The 25,470-nt window shown below is 40.9% G+C and overlaps 1 protein-coding gene across 8 annotated transcripts in view; it reads right to left on the bottom strand.

The window, feature by feature from the left end:
• The window catches only part of arvcfb (ARVCF delta catenin family member b), a 391,994-nt gene that overhangs the window by 61,307 nt on the left and 305,217 nt on the right, over positions 1-25,470 (bottom strand). For all 8 annotated transcript variants that reach the window (XM_068054661.1, XM_068054659.1, XM_068054662.1 and 5 more), the window contains 3 exons: positions 16,967-17,084; positions 13,664-13,835; positions 10,944-11,015 (listed from right to left, as the gene is read on the bottom strand). In XM_068054661.1, coding sequence (XP_067910762.1) covers positions 10,944-11,015; positions 13,664-13,835; positions 16,967-17,084 — 362 coding nt within the window. The remainder of the gene's footprint in view (positions 1-10,943; positions 11,016-13,663; positions 13,836-16,966; positions 17,085-25,470) is intronic.

Genomic DNA, 25,470 nt, shown 5'->3' with positions numbered 1-25,470 from the left:
TTAGTAGGCAGACAGGAAACAGTAGAAATAAACGGGTCTTTTTCCAAATGGCAGGCAGTCACTTGTGGGGTACTGCAGGGATCGGTGCCAGGACCCCAGCTATTCACAATATATATTAATGATTGAGATGAAGGAACAAAATGTAATATCTCCAAATTTGCAGATGACACAAATCTGGGTGGGAGTGTGAGTTGTGAGGATGATAGAGAGGGGCTTTAGGGTGATTTGAACAAATTGAGTGAGCGGGCAAATGCATGGCAGATGCAGTATAATGTGGATAAATGTGAGGTTATCCACTTTGGCAGCAAAAACAGGAAGGCAGATTATCTGAATGGCTATAAACAGAGAGGGGAATATGCAATGAGACCTGGGTGTTTTCGTACACCAGTCGCTGAAGGTAAGCATGCAGGTGCAACAGGCGGTAAAAAAGGCAAATGGTATGTTGGCCTTCATAGCGAGAGGATTTGAGTACAGGAGCAGGAATGTCTTGCTGCAATTATACAGGGCCTTGGTGAGGCAACACCTGGAATATTTTGTGCAGTTTTGGTCTCCTTATCTGAGGAAGGATGTTGTTGCTATAGAGGGAGTGCAGCGAAGGTTTACCAGACTGATTCCTGGGATGGCGGAACTGACGTATGAGGAGAGATCGAGTCGGTTAGGATTATATTCGCTGGAGTTCAGAACAGTGAGGGGGGATCTCATAGAAATCTATAAAATTCTAACAGGACTTGACAGGGTAGATGCAGGAAGGATGTTCCTGATGGCGGGGGAGTCCAGAACCAGGGGTCATAGTCGAAGGATACAGGATAAACCTTTCAGGACTGAGATGAGGAGAAATAACTTGACCCAGAGAGTGGTGAGACTGTGGAATTCGCTACCACAGAAAGCAGTTGAGGCCAAAACATTGTATGTTTTCAAGAAGGAGATAGATATAGCTCTTGGGGCGAAAGGGATCAAAGAATATGGGGGGGAAAGCGGGAACAGGTTACTGAGTTGGATGATCAGTCATGATCATAATGAATGGTGGAGCAGGCTCGAAGGGCCGAATGGCCTATTTCTGCTCCTATTTTCTATTTTTCTATGATTGGAAGTAAAGAAAAAGGAATTTTGCTATCTCCAGCAATACGAATGTTGTCTTCAAAACCGATTTTTTTCTCCTTGGGCAATTAACACAGCTTGTGTCTCATGGTAGAATTTCTGCTGAGAGAATTCTCTTCTTTCAAGGCAAGCACGCTTCGCTGGTGTCTCAAAATTGGTTTTAGCTGGTTTTTGCAGTTAAAAGGTTACAGTACATCATGTGACCTCTCCACTCTTGCTGTTGCCTGGGTAGCAGGTGCAGCTGTAGCACACTGTGCCTCTTAGTTTTTAAAGGCACACTGTCTTAATCAGAGAAGAAAAATAAATAGTTCCATGACACTAACTTCATCAAGTTATGATTGAAGTCAAGCTGTTGATTTTACTTAAATCATTTGATTCAACAAAAAAAAATTGAGCAATGAAATTAGGGTTTATTTTTGAGGAGGCAATGTTACCTGATTTTGCAAGAAACTTAAAAGGTTTATGAACAATAGTATACAATGATGGCAATTGCAAAGTTTTCCATGTTTAAAGTATAATTAATTTAATTGATCCTATTGTGTCTGGACTTTAAAAATCTCTGCAGTTGAAGAGTTAATATGGTGCACTTTACTCTCTGGAAGGAAGGCTGTGACTGAGGTAGTTTACATAGGACCATTAGAGTCAAATTAGACACAAGGACAAAAGAAATAGGAGCAAGAGTAGACCATACAGCCCATCGAGCCTCCTTTGCCATTCAAATGATCATGGCTGATATTAAGATTCAACTCCACTTTCCCGCCTGCTTATCAGACCCCTTGATTCTCAGACATCAAAAATCTGTCGATCCCAGCCTTAAATGTATTCAACGATGGAGCATCCATAGACAATACACTACACACCTACATCCCAATTAAATTCACCTCAAATTTAGCAAGTGAGGGGGCAATTTCTTGGAGTTTTTGACAACCTTTCTTGAATACCAACACACATTTATTTAGAACATCTTCACTGTAATTGGACAGTTACTCTTGAATTAATATTGTACAACTAATTCGCCAGAGCTGGCGGGCAGCCATAAAGACAGGGCTAAATTGTGGCGAGTCGAAGAGACTTAGTAGTTGGCAGGAAAAAAGACAGAGGCGCAAGGGGAGAGCCAACTGTGCAACAGCCCCAACAAACAAATTTCTCTGCAGCACCTGTGGAAGAGCCTGTCACTCCAGAATTGGCCTTTATAGCCACTCCAGGCGCTGCTTCACAAACCACTGACCACCTCCAGGCGCGTATCCATTGTCTCTCGAGATAAGGAGGCCCAAAGAGACAACTAATTATGATGACAGAAGTATTGTAATGCAAACGAAGCTACAAGTTTACAGCAGCTCTTATATACTGGCTTAGAATTACAGAAAACACAAGATTAAAAATGACTTCCATTCGGTCCATTGCGATCGATTCAAATGAAGCTATTCACTAGACTCCCATTTTCCTGACATGTGTTGGAAGCAGTGCAGAGAAGGTTTACTAACAGCTGGAATGGGCAGGCTGTCTTACGAGGATAGATTGGACAGGCCAGGCTTGTATCTGCTGGAATTTAGAAAAGTAAGAGGCGACTTGATTGAAGCATACAAGATCCTGAGGGGTCTTGACAGGGTGGAAAGGACGTTTCCCCTTGTGGAGAATCTAGAACTAGGGGGTACTGTTTAAAAATAATGGGTCACCCATTTAAGACAGAGATGAGGAGAAATATTTTCTCTGAGTGTCGTGAGTCTTAGGAATTCTCTTCCTCAAAAGGCAGTGGAAGCAAAGTCTTTGAATAATTTTAAGGCAGAGGTAGATAGATTCTTGAATAGCAAGGGGGTGGAAGGTTATCTGGGGTAGGTGGAAATGTGGAGTAATCAGTTCAGCCATGAACTTATTAAATGGTGGAGCAGGCTCAAAGGGCCGAGTGGCCTACACCTGCTCCTAACTCGTATGTACATTTCCTCAGAACCTTTTATATTTTCAAATACTTAACCAATTGTAAGTAATGCTATTATCACTGCTTTACAGTCACTTGTGGTAAAGCGTGCCATGTTCCAATAACTGTGAATTCCCTTATTTCAACCTCTCCCGCTTTATTTCTATTAGTGTCAATTCTGATCTTATGCCACGCTATTACCAATTTACCAACCAGTGGAAATAGTGACTAATTACTCTCAATTTTTCACAATTTTGCATATCTCAAACCTTTGCTGTTCAAGTGAAAAAAGCTCCAGCTTTTCAAGCCTTTCTTCATATTTATAATCTTATCCCTGGCATCATTCCAGTGATTCTTTGTTGGACCTATCACATGATTTAATATTCTTTGTATAATGGTGGGGTCAGAACTGCGTACGATAATCCAGCTGTGACCAAAATATGTGAGCTGCATGGAAGATGGCAGGATCTCCAAGGACGCACTGTCCAGCGAGCTCCTCACTGGCATCAGACCCACCCGCCGTCCATGTCTCCGCTTTAAAGACGTCTGCAAACACGACATCAAGTTCTGTGACATTGACCACAAGTCGTGGGAGTCAGTCGCCAGTGATCGCCAGAGCTGGCAGACAGCCATAAAAGCGGGACTAAAGAGTGGCGAGTCGAAGAGACTGAGCAGTTGGCAGGAAAAAAGACAGAAGTGCAAGAAGAGAGCCAGCTGTGTAACAGCCCCGATAACCAATTTTATCTGCAGCGCCTGTGGAAGAGTCTGTCACTCTAGAATTGGCCTTTATAGCCACTCCAGGTGCTGCTCCACAAACCACTGACCACCTCTAGGCGCTTACCCATTGTCTCTCGAGACAAGGAGGCCAAAGAAGACGACCAAAATAATTCTACATCATGTTCTTGCTTTTTTATTTAATACCCCAGTATAAAAAATTCAAAATTCAATTGGCCTTTTTCACCTGCAATCCCGTTTCTAGACCCAAGTATCCGCACTCCTAAATCTCTGTTCATCCAATCTAGATAATTCTTAGATTTAAACCAGAATTGCTATCACTGTTCTTCTGCCAAAATACATTGCACATTTCTCTGCACTGAACTGCACCTGCCTTCTTACAATTTATCCTGATTTTTGTTGTGACATTTGCTGCAACATTCTGGCTTTGGTTGTTGGGTTTTACATTGAGCAGTGTCTTCAAAATGTCGTTGTGGTGAATCCCCTCTCTAGCTTACAATAGGCCCTTATATGCTTGTTTAACTACCAAACTAATTAGAGGGGGTTAGGCTGCAATAAAGCTCTTAATCTTTTGTTTACTGTCCAGTAATTCACTTCGCAAAAAAACTGCAATCTCAAAAATATACTTCTGCTTAAAATCAACTTTCTTGAGACAGAAGAAAACAAATCCACCCCATAAAATTATTTTGTTCGCTGCATTCTTATTTTTTAGTTTTAGAAATAATAAAGCAAAGAAAATCAATACCTTGAGAAGCTCAACATCTCTCTCAAAACAGACTCATATTTAGAAGATGGTCACATTTGAAGATACAATGCTGTTTTGCTGGAGTAGGACAATTAAAAAAAAAAGTACTATCCCCTTGTATAAAGTTGACCCAAAAAAGCCCAACCACTTTGTGTAATTTCTCATGCTATTGTACAATGGAATTAACCACATTCTATAAACCTTTAGATTGACTTTGTTCATTTCAGCGTATATTTTATATATATTTTAAAAGTGAAAACCTACAACTGTGGTTTATTCTTTTGTTCCACAACTGTCTTCAAGCAATTTAAGGGCAAGTGACAAAATATGCTGCACATGTACCTTCAGAGCTTTTACGCACCTGAAAGCCTGCAAAATATTTTCAAGAATTTTAAGAGATGCATTTACAAAGGTACAGGCATAATTAGTTTACATGTCGTTTCATGTCACTTCACACAAATATGGCCAATAATAAATCTCACTTATTAGCTCATGATCTGTTACAGGAATCTGCAGTGCTCCAGTAACCATACCAGTACAGTGAACAAAAATACTGATAATTCTAAGAGGCCTATTTAAAAGGAAACATATGTACACCATCAAATTCAAAAGCTGTTTGGTTACTCACAACTTCAATTTATGTTCTTCTAAAGAGACACTGGTTAAAAATCCAAATTATGGGAAAAAAGTCTGATGATTGTGTGCTCATTGACAGAAGAGCTGAAAGTCTTGTGGAATTGAGCATACTAAGTTAAATAGCGTGCAATAGTTAATCTTTCATATCCAAACTATTTCAGCAATGCACTTCAAAGGAATACTTCAGATTAAGGTCCTGCGTTGACCTCACCTTACAGGATTCCACGTGAAAACCATCACCTTATCCAATCTGCTTTCCCAACAAAGTCCAAAACATAAGACATTTCTTCAAGTGGGTGCAGAAACATACCATTTCTTCAATTAACCCTGGCTCTAAGCTCGAATCATTGCCGCACTAAAAGCATGCAGCAGTAAATGCATTCATGGGATGTAATAAAATGCTGATGAGCCAGAGCGCCAGCGAGCATGTGCAAATGAATGAGTGAATGAGTTGAGAGAAACCAACATTAAATATCTGAGGACATCGAAAACAACAGCCTTTTTACACCAAGGGGAAGAAAAGTTAAGTGAAGAAATAAAACTCTTAATATTTTAATAGCCTTCTTCAATGCTGACTTATCATGGAATTTAAAAAGAAATTAGCAAAGAGGAGGGCAGGGCTGAGAGCGTGGGAGCAAGTCAAGGGAGGGTGTGGATGGAAGGGGGAGGGAGTGGTCCTGGGTACATGGACACCATGACTGCAGTTTCATCATTACACAAATGATCAGCTAATTAAGCACAGATCTGGGAACATAGGAACAGGAGTAGGCCATTCAACCCATCGAAACTGCCCTACCATTCAATACGATCATGGCTAATCAGCCACATCAATGCCCTTTTCCCCACACTATATCCCCTTATGTCATTGGTATTTAGAAATCTGTCAATCTCTGCTTAAACATACTCAATAACTGAGCTTCCACAGCCCTCTGGGGTAGAGAATTCCAAAGATTCACAACCCTCTGAGTAACAAATTTCTCCTCTATGACACGATAGGCCGAAGGGCCCGTTTCTGTGCTGTATAACTCTATGACTATGACTCCGTCCTAAGTGGCTTTCCTCTTATTTTGAAATTGTGCCCCCTGGTTCTAGACTCCCAACCAGGGGAAACATCTTAGCTGCATCTATCCTGTCTATCCCTTTAAGTATTTTGTAGGTTTCAATGAGATCAGCTCTCATTCTTCAAAACTCGAGAGAATACAGGGCCAGTTTCCCCAATCTCTCTGCACAGGACAGTCCCACCATCCTGGAAACAAGTCTGGTGAACCTTTGTTGCACTCCCTCTATGGCAATATCCTTCCTAAGGTAAGGGGACCAAAACTGCACACAGTACTTCAGGTGCGGTCTAACCAAGGTTCTATACAATTGAAGCAAGACATCACGACTCCTGTCCTCAAATCCTCTTGCGATAAAGGCTAACATACCATTAGCCTTCTTGACTGCTTGCTGCACCTGCATGTTAGCTTTCAGTGACTTATTGACAAGGATACCCAGGTCCCTTTGTACATCGACACTTTCTAATCTCTTACCATTTAAGAAATAGTCTGCACATCAGTTCCTCCTACCAAAGTGGATAACCTCACATTTTTCCACATTATATTCTATCTGCCACGTTCTTGCACACTACGTATGTCCAAATCCCCTTGAAACTGCTTTGCATCTTCCTCACAACACACATTCCCACCTAGTTTTGTGTCATTCACGAACTTGGAAATACAACATTTGGTGCCCAAATCCAAATCATAGATATACATTGTGAACAGCTTGGACCCAAGCACTGATCCCTGCAGTACTCCACGAGTCACTGCCTGCCAATGCACGAATGACCCGTTTATTCCTACTCTCTGCTTTCTGCCTGTTCACCAATCCTTAATACATGCCAGTTTATTGCCTCCTATCCCATGTGCTTTAATTTTGATAAAGTCTCCCACAGGAGGTTGGTTATCAAAAGCCTTCTGAAAATCCAAGTATACCATGTCCACCAACTCACCTTTATCAATTCTGTTAGTAACATCCTCAAAAAACTCCAACAGGTTTGTCAAACCTGATTTCCCATTCATAAATCCACATTGACTATGCCCAATCAGACTATTATCCAAGTGTCCATTTATTACATCCTTTAGAATAGATTCTAGTATTTTCCCAATGACTGATGTAAGGCTAACGGGTCTGTAATACCCTGTTTTCACTCTCCCTTCTTAAATAATGGGGTGACATTTCCTATCCTTCAAATCTGCAGGAACTGCTCCAGAATCTATAGAATTTTGGAAGATGATCGCCAACGTAACCACAATCTTCACAGCTACCTCTTTCAGAACTCTGGGATGTAGAATATCAGATCCTGGGGAATTATCAATCTTCAGCCCCATTAATTTCTCCAATACAACCTTTTTACTAATATTAATTTCCTTCAATTCTTCATTCTCCCTAATCCCTTGGATCTCTAATTCTGGGAGATTTCTTGGACCTTCTTCAGTGAAGACAGACACAAAGTAATCATTTAGCTTCTCTGCCATTTCTTGATACCCCATTATAAAATCTCCTGACTCTGCCTGTGATGGACCCACATTTGTCTGAGCCAGACGTTTCCTTTTCTACGTACCTAGAAAAACTTTTACAGTAAGTTTTTCTATTTTTCGCTAGCTTACATTCATAGTCTATTTTCTTTTTCTTTATCAGTTTCTTGGTCCTCCTTTGCTGTATTCTAAAATCCTCAGGTTACCACTATTTCTGGCAACTTTATAGGCCTATTCTTTTAATCTTATACAATCCTTAACTTCCTTTGTTATCCATGGTTGACTGCTTTTACTTTTGAGGTTGTGCCTTGAAGGAATGCATAGTTGCTGTAAACTATGTAATATTTCTTTAAAGACTATCCATTGCCTATGTACTGTCAAACGTTTTAATGTATTTTCCCAATCCACTTCAGCCAATTTGCCCCTCATACCTTCATATTTCCTTTGTTCAAATTTAACACCCTGGCTTCAGATTGAACTACCTCACTTTCAAACATAATGTTAAATTCTATCATATTATGGTCACTCACCCTTAAAGGTTCTTTTACAAGATTAATTAGCCGTTTCTCATTACATAATACTAGATCTAAAATAGCCTGTTGTCTAGTCGGTTCCTCAACATGCTGCTCTAGAAAACCATCCCTAACACACTCCAGAAACTCGTCCGCATTAGTGCTCATTAGGTTTACCCAGTCTATACGCAGATTGAAGTCACCCATGATTACTGTATTACCCATGCTACATGCGTCTCTAATCTCCTGATGAATACAATCCCCCACTTTACCACTACTGTTTGGTGGTCTATAAACAATTCCTGCCAATGTTTGCTGCCCCTTGCTGTTTCTTAGCTCCACCCAAACAAATTCCACATCTTTTTCTTCAGATCAGAGATCCTCCCTTACTGATGTACTGATCCCATCCCTTATCAGCAGCGCAACACCACCTCTTCCTTTTTGCCTGTCTTTCCTAAATGTCGAATATCCTTGAATATTCATTTCCAAGTGACGGTCACCCTGTAGCCACGTTTCCACTACAGCAATTAGATCATACCCATTTACCTCTATTTGGGCCTTTAGATCTACCTTGTTGCAAATGCTGTGTGCCCTTAACCTCGTCTTCTTGACATTCTGCATTCTAAGCCTAGTCGATTCTTGCCTTTATTTCACCTGCCTCCTAATGTCACTGGCTACTTTTCTACCTCCTGTTACCAGCTTTACTTCCTTCCAATTTGAGCTACCCTCAGGTTCCCATCCTTGACAAGCTAGTTTAAACCCTCCGCAACAGCACCAGCAAATCTCCCTGCGAGGATGTTAGCTCCGGTCCCATTAAGGTGCAGCCCGTCCATCTTAAACAGGTCCCACCTGCCCCAGAACCGGTCCCAATGCCTCAGAGAAATCTGATGCTCTCCCTCCTACATCAATTCTCCAGCCACATGTTCCATCGATCAATCCTCCTATTCACATGCTCACTAGCAAGCGGCACTGGGAGTAATCCAGAGATTATTGCTTTGGAGGTCCTGCTTTTTAATTTCCTTCCTAACTCCCTAAAATCTGCTTTCAGAACCTTATCCCTCTTCCTACCTATGTCATTGGTACCAATGTGGGCCATGACCTCTGGCTGTTCACCCTCCCTCAGAAGGATGTCCTGCAGCCGCTCCGTGACACCCTTGACCCTGGCACCAGGGAGGCAACACACCATCCTGGAGTCACGTTTACTGCCACAGAAACACCTGTCTGATCCCGACTATCGAATCCCCTACCACTATTGCTCTTTCACTCTTCTTCCTCCCCTCCTGTGCAGCTGAGCCCTGGTGCCACGGACTTTGCTCTGGCTGCACCCGCCCGAGGAACCATCGCTCTCACCAGTATCCAAAATGGAAAACCCATTAGCAAGCAAGATAGACTTAGGGAATGAACATGAAACTGTGTAGCAGAATACCATACTCAGTATGTATTCACTCAATCACCTGGAACACAAGATAAACAGAGATGCTGGAAATCTGAAAACAAAAACAGAAAAAGCTACCAATAATTAGCTGGTTGGGCAGCATCTGTGGAAAAGCAGCTGGTCAACATTTCAAGTCTGAAGACCTCTCCTCAGGACTGGAAGATATTGTAGATGCATAATGTTTAAAAAGAATGGTCAGAGTGGGAGAACTGAAATGGCAAGCACAGGGAAGATCCTTCTCATGTCTTATGCGCTGTTTGCAGCGAAGCCCAATAGAAGATTGAGCAACAGTACCTTATCTTTCTACTTGGAAAGTCACAGCCCTCTGACCTTTTTAATCGACTAACTGCTTCAGATTTTAGCTACAACTCCCATTTTCTTTGTCAGTAAGTGAAGACTATGTGGGATGGGTGCGCAGGTGTTTTCGGTGATTATTTTAGGGGGTGGGTGGGGGGGGAGAAAAGAAGTGTGTTGGTGCTTGGGGGTGGGGTACACCTGTCAGATCACCACTTATTGGGTGATCTGCACCCTTAATGTTGACCAAACTCTGGGGACATTACAGCCTCCTTCACAATGTTAGTTTTTTTAAATGTTTATCTATTCTCCATTAGCTATTCACACACAGTTGTGTCTTTAAAGGTTATTATTTCGTTGATTTCTCTCATTATGACACTTTCTTTTTTGTTAGGCAAGTGTCTACTCAGGGTTACGGAACCAACATGGGTAGATGGAGTTAAGATACATATTCAGCCATGAACTAATTGAATGGTGGAATAGGAGGGGCTGAATGGCCTACTCCTGTTTCTATATTCACTTTTTTGTCTCTTGCTAATATCACATCTGCCATTTAATCATCTCCTGTTCTCCACCCTTTCCCTGTCTGTTTGTGTTGTTTTTCTTCCCCTTGTTGCATTCATTTTTATCTTTCAATGCTGTTCATCTGTAATATCTCACAGTTCTGAGGAACAGTCTTAAGACCCAAAACATCAATGACTTCGGATTTTCCACAGATGCTGCCTGACTTGCTGATATTTTCAGCTTTTTCTCTACCTGGAAAACAAGACTTACTTTTACATTTTGCCAACACAATTTGATAACACATTAATTTCATTGCTTTTGGAATTAGAACGGGCAGATGTGGAGTGTGTGCATAAAATAGCTTGTTACTTATTGATTGAGTTTCATTCACTTCAGAACAGGACCTTTTAGGAATGGTTTAAAAATCTTTTATGTACCATACAGAACAGCAACAGAAGAAGAAGAAATGAATGAATGAAAGCTGGATATTTCAATTAAAATAGGTTTCCAGCATGCACAACATTGTAGGACATTTCAGTATATATAAAGTTACCTTTCACTGGTTCCATACGCTTTGGCAAGTCCAGGGTATCAAAGGTTTTGTCAGCATCTGCATTCCTTTTACCTGAGCATGGAAGAGAAAAACATAAGGACAGGAAGTCCTATCATTCTGGAAAGCATTCACACGAGCACGGAATACATTAGTTGCGACACATTCACTCAATGATCGACACTAAAAATCTCAACAAAACCTTTTTGAATGTTATTGCTGTATTAAACTCCAGTCTTCAACTGGTCTCTTAAAACTGGAGGTTTCAGGAACATAGGAACAGGAGTCGGCCATTCTGTCCCTCGAGCCTGTTCCTCCATTCAATTCGATCATGGCTGATTTCTAACTCAACTCAATTTACCCACACTGCTCCATTTTCCTCAATAACTATACCCAACAAAATTTATCAACTTCAGTTTTGAAATTTTCAATTCACCTAGTTTCAATAGCATAAATACTGTGGCTGCAAGAGCAGTTCAGGGACTAATTACTATGGTGAGTAACTCACCCCCAGACTCCCTAAAGTCTTTTCACTATTTACAAGGCACAAAGTCTGGAGTGTGATGGAATACTTGCCTGGACGTGCAACTCCAACAACACAAGAAGCTCAACACTATCCAGGACAATGCAGCTCGCTTGGTTGGCATCCCAACTACCATGTTAAACATTCACTCCCTCCACCACAGGTGCACGGTGGCAGCAGTGAGTACCATATACAAGGGGAGGCAGTGGCGTAGAGGTAATGTCACTGGACTAGTAATCCAGATCCCAGGCTAATGCTCTGGGGGCATGGGTTCGAATCCTACCATGGCAGATGGTGAAATTTGAATCCAATTAATAAATCTGGAATTAAAAGCTAGTCTAATGGTGACCATGAAAGGAAAGGAAATCTGCTGTCCTTACTTGGTCTGGCCTACATGTGACTTCAGACCCACAGAAATGTGGTTGACTCTTAAATGCCCTCTGAAATACCCTCGCAAGCCACTCAGTTCAAGGTCATGGGCAATAAATCCTGGCCTCGTCAGCGATGGCCACAATCCACAAACGAATGAAAAAAAAAATGCACTGCATCAACACGCCAAGGCTTCTTGGACAGCATTTAAAAACCCACGATCTCTAATGTCGAGGAGAACAAGGGCAGCAGGAAACACTACTCGCTGAAAGTTCTCCTCCAAATCTCTCACCATCTTGACTTAGAAATGTTTCTTTATCATCACTAAGTAAAAATCTGGAATTCCCTATCTAACAGCACTATGGATGTATCTTCACCACATGGACTGCAGTGGTTCAACGCAATGGCTCACCACCACTCAAAGATTGAGCAATAAATGCTGGTCTTATCAGTGACATCCACATAAAAAAAGTTTGAGATTTCAACTACCCTTGTGCGAAAAAGTATTTCCTGACATCAGCCCACTCAAAGATTGAGCAATAAATGCTGGTCTTATCAGTGACATCCACATAAAAAAAGTTTGAGATTTCAACTACCCTTGTGCGAAAAAGTATTTCCTGACATCAGCCCTGAATGGTCTAGCCCTAATTTTAATGTTATGCCCACCAGAGGAAATAATTTCTCTCCACTCAACAAAACAATTCCTTTAATTGCCTCAAAATTTCAACAAGATCACCCCTTAATCTTCCACACTTAAGGGAATACAAACTTAGTCTATATAATGCTTTCATAATTTAACTCTTTTAGCCCTGCACCCCCTGCATGGGCAATATATTCTTTGAGATGTGGTAGCCAGTACTCTCAATGGGTCTAACAAGAGCTTTATAAAACTGCAACATAACTCCCACCCCTTGATAATATAGGTTGATACCATATTAGAATGCTTCTCAATTAGCTGCATGATAATAGCTCCTACATCACATCAACAGGAAGTGAACAGCAACAGGAGCAAATGCATGATCAACAAAAAGACAAAACAAAAGCAGACTTACCTTGATTAAACCACTCCTCTAAATTGCAGAAGAGTAGCCAAGAAAAGTGCAGAGAAGAAAGGAACAGTCAAACCAGGCATGAAAAGGCAGTAAGATTTACTAAATAATGAGTCAATATAAACTCTCTCCTTAGGCAGCAATAACAGCTGAACAAAAAATGAATGAAACCTGTGCTCTTTTCCAGTTTTGCCATATGTACTTGTCTTTCAATTGAATCACTAAAACTACATGCTTTATCAAAGCAATTTCTAATCCCAGTATTGCTTTACAAGTTTAGAAGCCTGGTTCTGAAGTCCCAAGTTAAAGACAAAACACTCAACTATTAAATGAGCATTTTTGTTAACTATTACCAAAACCACCATGAAACATAACACTCTGCCACATGACCTACACAGCACAATGGAGAAATTTTTGGCCATTGCCCATAATTGCAAGAATAAACTACAGAGACAGGCAATGAAAAAGATAGGCTTCACGATAATTCGGTAGGGAAGGTTGGGTGGCTGATTATGATGCAGTTAAAGGTTTCATATGTCCATGTAAAAGTTGTTTTTTAAAAACTTGTCCTACACTAATATTTCAACACAGGCGAAGCCAGATACTGTAGAACTATTACTGCTTTTTAAGCAAAAAGATTTGTTAAAATTTTATTTTCTGCTGCAATCCCATCTTCTTGTATTTCAACTCCCATTACTATTAAAAGCATTGCTATATGAAGTGCACACTCTCACACTACAGGTCGCAACTTAAGCTCTATATTTTCCCTGCCACATTCTTACCTTTTGCTTTCTTCCCACCAAAGCAACCAGAATCATCTTTCTTCTTCTTCTGAGCACTTCCAGTGGCAGTTTGTTGCTCAGTTGCTGGTTCTCTGAATTTATCAGCTCCTGGCACTTCTTTATGCACTTGATAGGAGAGGTTCCTCATGACACACACACAGTTCTCAACAGACTATTAAACAAAAGCAATTAAACTTACATGAGAAACATAAAGCAGCACATTTCAACTGGATTGTGACTGTCTTTACTATTGTCTCATAGAACCCTTATGATTTATAACTGAAAAAGACTTCATTCTAGAAGTCCTGGCTGCATTTCAGCCCAGCGCCAGATGTTAAAGACCTGCTGCACCACCCAATAACCTTGGACATATTTTTTTAAACAAGTATTTTATGACTCGAATTCTGTGTGGTTTGTTTATAACAGTGTTCCAGTAATGACGACAATTTATTGATATGATAGACTAATCTAGCATGCTTTTAGATTTAAACGGTTCTGTTGAAAGGAAAAGTGACTTGATTGAATGGCTTCTGATGATGCACATACAAGATATTTCATTTCTGAGAAATGCTGAATTGTTTAGACTTTTCATCTTTGTTTCAGCAGTCATCTCCCTTCCACCCTAAGCAAGGCTTTGCCCTTTTTCCTTTTTGGAGTGAAGTTGGAGTAAACCTGCAAACTTCACGACAGGCATTTGTTACGAACGCTAGACTTTATTTTTAAAACAATGACGTTACACAATGATTTTTTTTAAAAGTTTGAGATGGAGTCTGGAAGGTCAGGTGATCTCACATGCACTCTGCTAAAGGACATGACAGATCAAAGACTTTTTAAAAAATAAAACAGACACGGTAGGGCTAACACAAGAACAATGAGTTTCACCCTTCCAAACTTTCAGGCTGTAAACAAGGGGGTCAATGATTCTGATGATGTAAATGTAGCAAGCAGCTGTTAACACCTGGGAACAATGGAAGGCCCAGGTTGCTCTGTGAAACCAGACTTTTGGACTTTGCAGATTGGAACAGGATAATAAGCTATTGACTTTTGAGTCCAGATAAGTTTAACAGATTTTCTGAAAGCAAGGCAGGCTGCAAGAGAAGAAACCAGCAGTTGTTAGAGGCGGGCAAAGAAAACACCTGCTCTTGGACGCCTGAGACAGTGAAAGGCTGCAAAGACTTGAACCTGTTTTGAAAGCTGAAGCTTGCGGAGAAGCTAAAGACCAGCAGGATCATCAGGAATCGCCTTATTCACAGATGTCCAGGTTGGAAATGCTTGAAGTGAGCAGAGGACATTCATTTTTGATAAGGTCTGCGCGATCCTACATATTGCTACTGGGAGGAGCTTGGGACTTTTAACTGTAAAAGATTTCGCCATCAAAAAGGACTGTGCAATGTACAAGTGTGGTGTGAGGATTTGAAGTATTTTACTAAGTAAATACCTTTCTTTGTAATCTGGGCTAACAGCTACCTGCAAAGCACTATTTAGTTAATGGTGATTTCATTTAGTTTACTTTGTATAAAAAAAAGTCTTGAAAAATGAAAGCTTGTCGTTTGGTGCTTTAAGTTGATCTGGGGGATTCATATCGCGTATTTTAACGTTAACAGTCTGAGGTTGTAACACATTGCACACACCACGCCATGACCAACTTTGTAAAAGGGCTTTCTTTTCTGCTGTGGGAAGGGAGACATTTCTTCTTAAGCCTCCAATAGTGGGCACTTCTCTAGTTCTTCTGTGAATCAAAAGATGCAATAAAATCTTGTGATGGTTACAAATGCAGCTGGGATTTAATTGCAGGAGCTGTTGCTTTACTGCTAGAGATGCAACTATTGACCTATATATAGTCTCTTTTTGAACTTAGTGCTTTTTTGCACAAAATTACAGCTGTGTAAATGTCAATGTACAATACATGCTCGAGTTCAGTGACAACTTTAATCCAAATTAAGTAACCAACTGAGCAGTCATTTTGAATTCTATTATGTAGCTACAAATTATCTACATAAAATGTTTAAAAAGTGCAACCACTTTATTTTAATTTGGCATTGTTGCTATGGTCAGTTTTTCTACAACACGGTTATATTTTGCAGCAGCAAATCTTTTCAATCCAAACTGACACTTCATTATTTCTGCACAACCACAGCTCTGCAAAAATAGTATTCAATTATTTGAACATTATGTCATTACTCTGTACCAATTATAAATTTTGCTCAATTATCTGCCCTGCTGTCTTGAAGGTATTGAAGTATCTTGAGCAAAAACTCCATGGATGTCAGTCACCCCCTCACAAACACAGTTAGACCATTCTTGATTGATCTTAAGTGTCGAAAGGCTATTGCACTGTCAGGTCTCACTCTCAAAGAATTTATTTGCAACTCAGTTTTGTTTATCTTCCTATCTACGAAGGCAGTTTCTTTTGATGTGTATTTCTAACTTTCAATAAGGGATTCAAATTGCTCCCAAATTGGGAACAAAGAGAAACTTTAGCATTATGGAACCTCAAGTACAACTACCCTTTCATGAAGGCTGCAAATCTCCAGCTGACAACTGATAAAAAATACCCTTTCAATAGTGTGCTACTTGAAGCATAACCATATTTGATTATTTAAAAGAATTTCTCTAGTTAGCACCCTCTTCAAAAAGACAAACCTTTAGTGTGAATAATGGCAAAAGCAATTGAAGCATAATAACCTTCCAAGCAGAAGGCTGCTATGCTACAGGCAGATTGCACCTTAGAACAATTCTTGTTTATTTATACATGCAATTAAGTTAATGAGCATGAAAGGGTTAAATATAGTTGCATTATGAACAATGCAATAAAAAAAACTGAAAGGCAAGTGGAGCCATCATGTTTTAATGGGTTCAATATGTTTCTAACATTGAGTGCAGGGTTTCTCTCATGCAAGATTTCAATTTTGTAGGTTAATATTTGTTGATAAAAGTAACAGCTTAGAGACTTCGATACTGCAGCCCATGGGTAACCTTCAGCCACTGAGCCCTTGTAAAGATAGCCTGCCTGATGCAATTCATCATATTTGTTCTTGCACTGCTTATTTGCTGGTTTGTGCTTTTTGAATTTTGGGAGACAGGAGGTTTGCAAAGAGTTCCCTGTCTCTCACTTGCTTCACTGGTATATAAACACCATCAGATTGTTTAGCATCAGCAATTTGAATTTTAAGCAAATTTAGGGAATACGGCCCAAAGGCTCAATGTTAAATTCTGTGCAACCCATGAAGACTTAAGTCTTGATCACCAGTGACCTAGAGGGACACAATCTCTTTTAAACGCATCAGCACAGTTGCATATTACCTTTCGGTCCATGTCTTTCTTGCCCACTGCTGACTGCAATGCATGCAGGAGTGCATCTACCAAACCCTCGCATTCTCTAAGCCTTCTGCGGGCATCACTTCCATCTGAACTCACATTTCTACCAAATAAAAGAAACAGAGTTACAACAAAAGACCCTTCCTACAGGCTGAAAAGGTATCCAGGAAGGTAAAATTCAACTGGTGTATCTAAACACTTTGGGACAAGCAGCCTGAAAGGAACAATATTCAACACTGACTCCATGTTTTCTATGCATCATCTAAATAATACACAACGAAAACAGCTCAAGAGTCAATACAACATTTTGGGTCAAAAATGCATAGAAACAGTAGATACTACCAGTTCAACATCGATTTTTCAAGTAATGAAATTCTATGGGAATACAAAAATTAAACAAAGATGGAGCACAATCAGCAGCAGTACTCCCTCACACAATGGAAATTTGCTAAAGCAACAGGTTCAATTTCTCTGCTGTTAGCCCATTTTTTTGATCTGCTGAGAAACGAAGACTAGTTTAGCCCAATTTAGTTACACCTGCTGGAGATCAGAAATACAGACACCAACCATCCCCAAAATTCCTGTTGCAGGTGGTGTGGTGGAAAGTGACAATATTAATATAATGTTGCCAACTCTGGTAGGAAATCTACCAGGAAATTTTATCACATGACCTCTTGCCTGCAACTATCCCATCATCCCCACTATTGGTTGCCCAACACATCAATCTTTGGGGCACACAGTCGTCCCCCTCCAACTGAAACACGAACAAACTCATTACCCTGCCTTAGCTCATTTGATGAAACCCTCATCCATGCCTTTGTTCCTGTTACTATTCCAACACACTCCTGGCCAGCCTCTCATTTTACGCCCTCTGTAAACTTGTACCTTTCACCCATCACCCCTGCTGACCAAAATTGGCTCCAGGTAGAGCAATGCCTCGATTTAAAAAATTCTCATTTTTCTCAAATCTCTCCAGGGCCTCACCTCTCCAAGCTCTAACATCCTTCAGCCCTGCAACCCTCTAAGATGTCTGCACTTCTCCAATTCTGGCCTCTGGCACATCCCCAAATTTAATCGCCCAATTGTTGGTGGCTATGGCTTCAGCTGCCGAGGCCTTAAGCTCTAAAACTGCCTCCCTAATCCTCTTCATCTCTCTCTCCTCCTTTAATGCATTCCTTAAAACCTATCTCTTTGACCAAGCTTTTGGTCATCTGCCCTAACATCTCATGTGCCTCAGTGTCAATTTTTGGCTTTTAAAGCTGCCGTGAAGCACTTTGGGACACTTTACTACAATAAGGACACTATTAAAATACAAGTTGCTGTTAAACTATTCTTGTCTGCCAAGCAACCAGCCCTTTCGCTGATTTCTGATATTTTCTTTTAGGTCTCTATGATTTTTCTCCTGGATTGCATTCAGCAGCAATCAGGAGATTGAATTCCAATTCCTGTAGATTCCAAGATAATCCACGAGAGGTGGCAATCCTACATCAAGAAAATGCAAATGAACTCCAAAGGATTCGGTAGGTGAATCTCACAGATGAGGCAGACCATAGTCTGTGATGCACTATTAAGGTAATGTTGCCAACTCTGGTTGGAAATCTTCCAGGAGACCAATTTCAGTGGCGGGAGCACAACAATTGGTCGCAGCACTCCTGGGAGAGTGCAGAAATGCTCGATTGCCATTTCTGACCTCTTCTGCAAGTGATGTGTGAGAAGCTCAGGCAACAATAGGATGGGACACATTTGTAATGCCTACCCCCCCATTAGGGCGGCGCAGTGGTTAGCACCGCAGCCTCACAGCTCCAGGGACCCGGGTTCGATTCCGGGTACTGCCTGTGTGGAGTTTGCAAGTTCTCCCTGTGTCTGCGTGGGTTTTCTCCGGGTGCTCCGGTTTCCTCCCACAAGCCAAAAGACTTGCAGGTTGATAGGTAAATTGGCCATTATAAATTGTCACAAGTATAGGTAGGTGGTAGGGAAATATAGGGACAGGTGGGGATGTTTGGTAGGAATATGGGATTAGTGTAGGATTAGTATAAATGGGTGGTTGATGTTCGGCACAGACTCGGTGGGCCGAAGGGCCTGTTTCAGTGCTGTATCTCTAATCTAATCTGCAATCGATTAACAGGTTGATACCATCAAACCCAAAGACAGGCCACTTGGGCAAGCTATTGGAGAACAACTGTGGCAATGAAACAGTAGCCCAGCAAGGAGTCAGCACTTCAAGAGATTGAATTCAGAAACTTGAAAAATTAAAGCAGAATAAAGCCATTACAAAATTTCAGATAAGCAAATTTCACCTCTCATCAGGATTGCAACATGTGAGATATGCACAATAGTAGCTGTGGGAATGAATACGGCTTGTAATTTTAAATTGCTTCATTTATAAAATGCAGAAAAATTGCAGATTAAAAATCTCAGTTTTTCATCAGTACATCACCCAATTGAGTGATGCAAACCAAATTATCTGATTTACATTTAAGTATTTTGAAGAAACCTATTTTTCATTTAATGATCTACCACACGCTACAATTACTAATGGACACAAAAATTTGGAATGTCAGACAAAATCATATCCGTTACCAAATTAATTCAATACCAACAAAATATTACACAAAAACAATGTTTATGTCTGTAAATCAAATTGATCAACAATTCCTCCAAGGATGACTTCAGACAAATCACATCAATAGGACATTTTTCAGGGACCCGGCTGTCTAATTCTATAAAAGTTAAGCATTATTCACCCATTCAGGCTTGACTAGCTGTCTGCACAATTTCATCGTTGTAAACATTGAGCTTACATTTGGGATTGACAATACAGCCGTAGAAGCAAATACCTTAATAATCAACGCAGGAATAGGCAATGTTATTGGACAGGCATATAGCAAGGATGCTGGATCACATCAGATTGGTTAAAATCCTTAGAACTGCAGGAGAAGTAATGCATCGTTACATGGCACATCAAGCTCCTGAATGTGAATGGTACATTTTCAGCTGCTTCGAAATATTGTATAAAAATCTTCTTTCAGTGGCAACTGTGCACATAGGAACATACAAATTAGGAGATTTGGCCCCTCTAGATGATCATGGCTGATGTGTTTGTGTTTCGAATTCCACACTCCCATCTACCCCCGATAACCTTTGATTCCCCTGCTAACAAGAATATATCTACCTCCGCCTTAAAAATATTCAATGATCCTGCCTCTACCACCTTCTGAGGCAGAGAGTTCTGAAGTCGCACAACCCTCAGAAAAGATTCCTCTTCATCTCTGCCCTAAAAGGGCAACCCCTAATTTTAGTGTTCCCTAGTTCTGAACTCACCCACAAGAGGCAATATCCTTTCCACATCCACCTTGTCAAGACTGTTCAAGATCTTATATACTTAAGTCAATTCTCCCCTCACTCTTGTAAACTCCAGTGGAAACAAGCCCAGTCTGTCCAACCTTGTCTCATAAGACAACCCATTCATTCCAGGTATCAATCTAGTAAACCTCCTCTCAATTGCCTCCAACGCATTTACATTCTCCCTTAAAATAAGGAGACCAAAAGTACACACAATCTTTGAGATGTAGTCTCACCAATGCCCTGTACAACTGAAGCAGAATATCCTTAGCTTTGTCAATTCCTCTCGTATTAAAAGATAGCATTCTATTAGCCTTCTTTATTACTTGCCGTACCTGCATACTAGCTTTTTGTGACTCATGCACTAGAACACCTAGATCCCTCTGCACCCTGGAATTCTGCAGTTGTTCTCTGTTTAAGTAATACTCTGCTTTTTTATTCTTCCTGCCAAAGTGAACTTCACATTTCCCCACATTATACTCTAACTACCAGATTTCTGCCCATTCACTCAAACTATCCTCATCAGTCTGCAACCTCCTTATGTCCTCTTCACAACATACTTTCCTACCTACCTTTTTCTCATCTGCAAATTTAGCTACCATGCCATCGCTCCTTCATCTAAGTCATTGATATAAATTGTAAAAAGTTGAGGCCCCAGCAGAGACCCCTGCAGGACTCCACTCCTCACATCCTGCCACTCAGAAAAGGATCCATTTATGCATAGTCTGTTTTCTGCCAGCCACTCAATCTTCTATCCATGCTAATATGTTATGCCCTATGCCATGAGCTCCTAATCTGCGCAATAACCTTATGTGGCACCTTGTCAAATGCCCTCTGGAAATCCAAATACAGTATGTCAAATCTCCCATGCCAGAAGGAACTGGCTGATAAAGTCCACTATCTTGTTTGTGGGAATTGTGTACACATCCTCAATCAAAAATGAAAACCTTCATCCCTTTACATATGAACACAGCATAATCCAAATGAAATTGTGGAGGTGAAAAAGCAGATTAATTGGGATCAATGTAATAAGTTTCAACTTCAGTGACGAAAACATAATGCCATCACCCGGGTTAGTCCCAGCAGACATTCCGAGCTTCGCTGGTGAAGTCACAGTAATTCACAGAATCATAAAAACTTACAGGACAGAAAGAGGCCATTTGGGCCATCACACCTGCGCCAACTCTTTCAAAGAGCAGTCAAGCTTAGTCCCACAACCCTGTTTTTTGGTCTGTAACCCTCTAAGTTCCTCATTCTTAAGTACCTGACCAACTCCCTTTTAAATTATTTAAGGAATCAGCTTCCACCACCTTTTCAGGTAAAGTGTTCCAGATTCCAACAACTCAAGTGAAAAAAGAGTTCTCATCTCCCCTCTTGATCTTTCGCCAGTGATTTTGAATCCCTGACCTCTGGTTACTGACGCACTCATCTGAAGTAATCGTTTCTCTTGATCAGTCTCAGTCCCTCTCTCTCAGGGAGATATCTTAACAGACAGGTGTCGATCAATTCCTATCTCAAAGAGGTACAAGTATTTTGACTGCTGCCTCTCAGAACCTCTCTCTCGGAGATAGAATAAGTCACATACAGCATAGGTGGCTATTCAGCCCATCGAGTCCATAGCAGCTCTCCGCAGAGCAATCCAATCAGTCCTATTTCCCTGCAAGTTTATTTCCTTCAAGTACCTATCCAATTTCCTTTTGAAATCATTCATCGCCTCTGCTTCCGCCAGCGAGTTCCAGGTTACCACTCACTGCGTAAAAAAAGTTCTTCCTCACATTCAGCCTGCATCTCTTGCCCAAAATCTTCAATCTGTGTCCCCTAGTCCCTGTACCGTCAGTTCATGGTAACAGTTTTTCCTCGTCTAAGTTATTGAAGCCTGCCATAATCTTGTATGCATCTGTCAAATCTCCCCTCAATCTGCTTTGCTCCAGGGAGAACCCCAGCTTTTCAAACCTAACCTTATAACTAAAATCCCTCATCCCTGGAATGATTCTGGTAAATCTCCTCTGCACTCTCTCAAGGACCCTCAGATACTTCCTGAAGTGTGACCAGAACTGAACGCAATACCATACTTGGGACCTAACCACAGTTTTATAAAGGTTCAGCATAACTTCCCCGCTTTTGTACTCAATTTCTATTTATTAAGCCCAAGCTCCCATATGCTTGGGTAACCACTGTTCCAATCTGTCCTGCCAACTTCAAAGATTGATTCACATGCACTCCCAAGTCCCTTTGTTGCTGCACTCTTTAGAACTGCACCTTTAAGTCCATATTGCCTCACTCCCTATCCCTTCTGCCAAATGCATCAGCTTACATTTGCCTGCATGAAATTTCATCTGCCACTGGTCTGTCCATTCTGCCTTCTGTTGCAGGCAGTTCGTATCATCGTCACTATTTGCTACTACTCCAAATTTGTTATCAGCAAATTTTGAAATTCTACTCTGAATTGCAAGATCCAAGTCATTTAGATATCGCAAAAAAAAGCGTCTACTCTATCAAAAACTATCAACTTGAAAACCTCGATTAGATCATCTCTTCACCTTCTCTGTCCTAACTTCTCCAACATCTCCTTATAACTGAAGCGCCTCAGCCCTGCCAGCAGCCTGCTAAACACCCTCTGCACCCTTTCCAATGTCTGTATATCTTTTCACAATTGTGATGCACAGAATTGTCCATGATATGCCAGCTGAGGCTTAGCCAGTCATTTATAAAGCATGATTGTGTAGTTCCAAGTTTTTTGTGGTGAATTTTCTGCCAATTAAGGCTCTGGGGTTTATAATTCTTCAATTTTTTAAAGAACCTATAATCAGTATGAAGCATCCGAGGGCATAAAGAGCACAGCCAGACCAACAGTAAAGCCCTTTTCATCATTTTCAAACACATACATACATTAGCTCCAACCTTGAACTCAAAAGTCTCCTCTGCCTCCATTGTATGCCAATGTGAATTTTGTCACCTCCCATGAGGTGACAAAGCTTATCCTTAATGCACGAGTGACATGACCAATTATACGCTAATTAGTTCCACATAGTTTTAAGGGATTGATTCATATCAAATAGAAGCTGCGTCAAGGCTGTCAATTATTCCACTGGCACCATTAACAGCGCCCATCATCAAGGATGTGTAATTAGGTGAGGGATTTCACCCAAGACGAATTAGCAGCAATGTGTTATCTGGTATTATTAGATAATTGGGTTTGAATTTCGATACCCCGGTCAAGAGTCCAATGCTTTGGCATTATAACTATAAAGCAGAGTTGGTTGGTTTTGTTGCATCACAGAATAGGTCCCACTCCTAAATTCCCACACAAAGTTATTGATGTTAGTCAGCTGGAGAGGATACAGCACTGACAGAGTCCTGGGAACAGGTTACCAAATGAACCCTCAGTTTGAGAATAATATGCAAGGACCCAAGTAAAGAGAAAACAACAGAATAAACTGAAAACATGTTCCCACTTTATTTCCTCTTCAGACATACAATGGCTCCATTGTTCATACCACAAGGCCTTTGCATAACTTATGAATATAAATGCTTACTCTCGAACAGTCCATGACCTCAAATATTCACTTGGAGCAGAATCAAGTAGTGTTGATTCACTTCTGCTTCTAGTGCTCAGGCCAGACAAATGTTACATTTCTGAGTTTCTACAAGAGAACTCTCAGTCGGAATACAGTTTGTGTCGAAAAGGCTCCCCACAAAATACTAAATTCAAAGATTATTTCGCATTATACCCCCACATACACACTGTGCAAACACAATGAGCCTCCAATAAATGTGTGGGGTAACTAGATTTTAATTTCTCCCAATATTTGAAATGTCAGATCAGGAATAGATAAAAGAGATAAAATCCTGATCCACAAAAACCATTTTCTTAAATCCTTCAGGTCTTAAAGGTTTGGAACACAGTTCAATTGGACATATAATTTTTCCTGCAAATTCCCTTGCAAATAATGTTCTGGCATGCCAATGCTTCAATCAACGATTCATCTTCAAATAAAATCAGAGAAGAGGTATGATTGTGAATTGGATGTTATGTGGCATTCAGGGGGAGGACATTACCTGGGGATTCACATATATATCAGCAGACTGAAACTGTGTGAGAGTTGCATTTTGGAGTCACAGTTGTTCTTACATAGTAAGCTAAGCAAATACGCTGCTATATACTGCACTTTTAGTGAGCCCACCTGGAAGAGGATGTCTGGCAGATGCATGACCTATGATATTTCATTTGGCTCAACATTCCAATCTTCCAAGTTAAAAGTAAACTCTTGCAGTTCAGCGTGCCCTAATTTCTATTGGAATAGTTAGAGTCATAGTCAATTTTGTTGAATCATTTTCTGTCCACATCAGATGGCACCTCAATCGCAGCTCTTGTAAATTATTCAAAATAATCAGACCAGCAGCTGGAAGGCAGTTCACACATTTATCTTAACCAACTTCACAATGGCATGAGCAGTTTTCAAAAACATGGCAGCCGATTCACACCCCTGTGAAACGGGAGAAATGCCGCATGGCTTGATTCAGTATAGAAGTACCAGAAGGGACAAGTTACCCAGGATGCCTCCTGAACCATAACAGTAACCATACCAAGATTGACCATCTCAAGTTTTTTTTTTATTCATTCGTGGGACGTGGGCGTTGCTGGCTAGGCCTGCATTTATTACCCCCAATTGCCCTCGAGAAGGTGGTGGTGGTGAGCTGCCTTCTTGAACCACTGCAGTCCTTGCTGTTTGGAAGGGAGTTCCAGGTTTTTGACCCAGTGACAGTGAGGGAACGGCGATATAGTTCCTCGTCAAATTGGTGTGTGGCTTGAAGAGGAACTTGCAGGTGGTGGCATTCTTCTAGGTGGTAGAAGTCATTGGTTTGGAAGGTGCTGTTGAAGGAGCCTTGGTGAGTTGCTGCAGTGCATCTTTTATATGATACACACAACTGCCACTGTGCATCAGTGGCAGAGGATGAGAATGTTGCAGATGGTGGATGGGGTGCCAATCAAGTGGGCTGCAAGTTGAGAGTATTTCATCACACTTCTGACTTAAGCCTTGTAGATGGTGGACAGGCTTTGGGGAGTCAGGAGGTGAGTTACTCACTGCAGAATTCCCAGTCTTTGATCTGCTCTTGTAGCCACAGCTTTTATGTGGCTGGTCCAG

Source organism: Heterodontus francisci, chromosome 23 (assembly GCF_036365525.1).
Source record: "Heterodontus francisci isolate sHetFra1 chromosome 23, sHetFra1.hap1, whole genome shotgun sequence".
Classification (NCBI taxonomy): domain Eukaryota; kingdom Metazoa; phylum Chordata; class Chondrichthyes; order Heterodontiformes; family Heterodontidae; genus Heterodontus; species Heterodontus francisci.
Note: the sequence above shows the minus strand (reverse complement) of the source record. Positions and strands in the feature narration are given on the sequence as shown.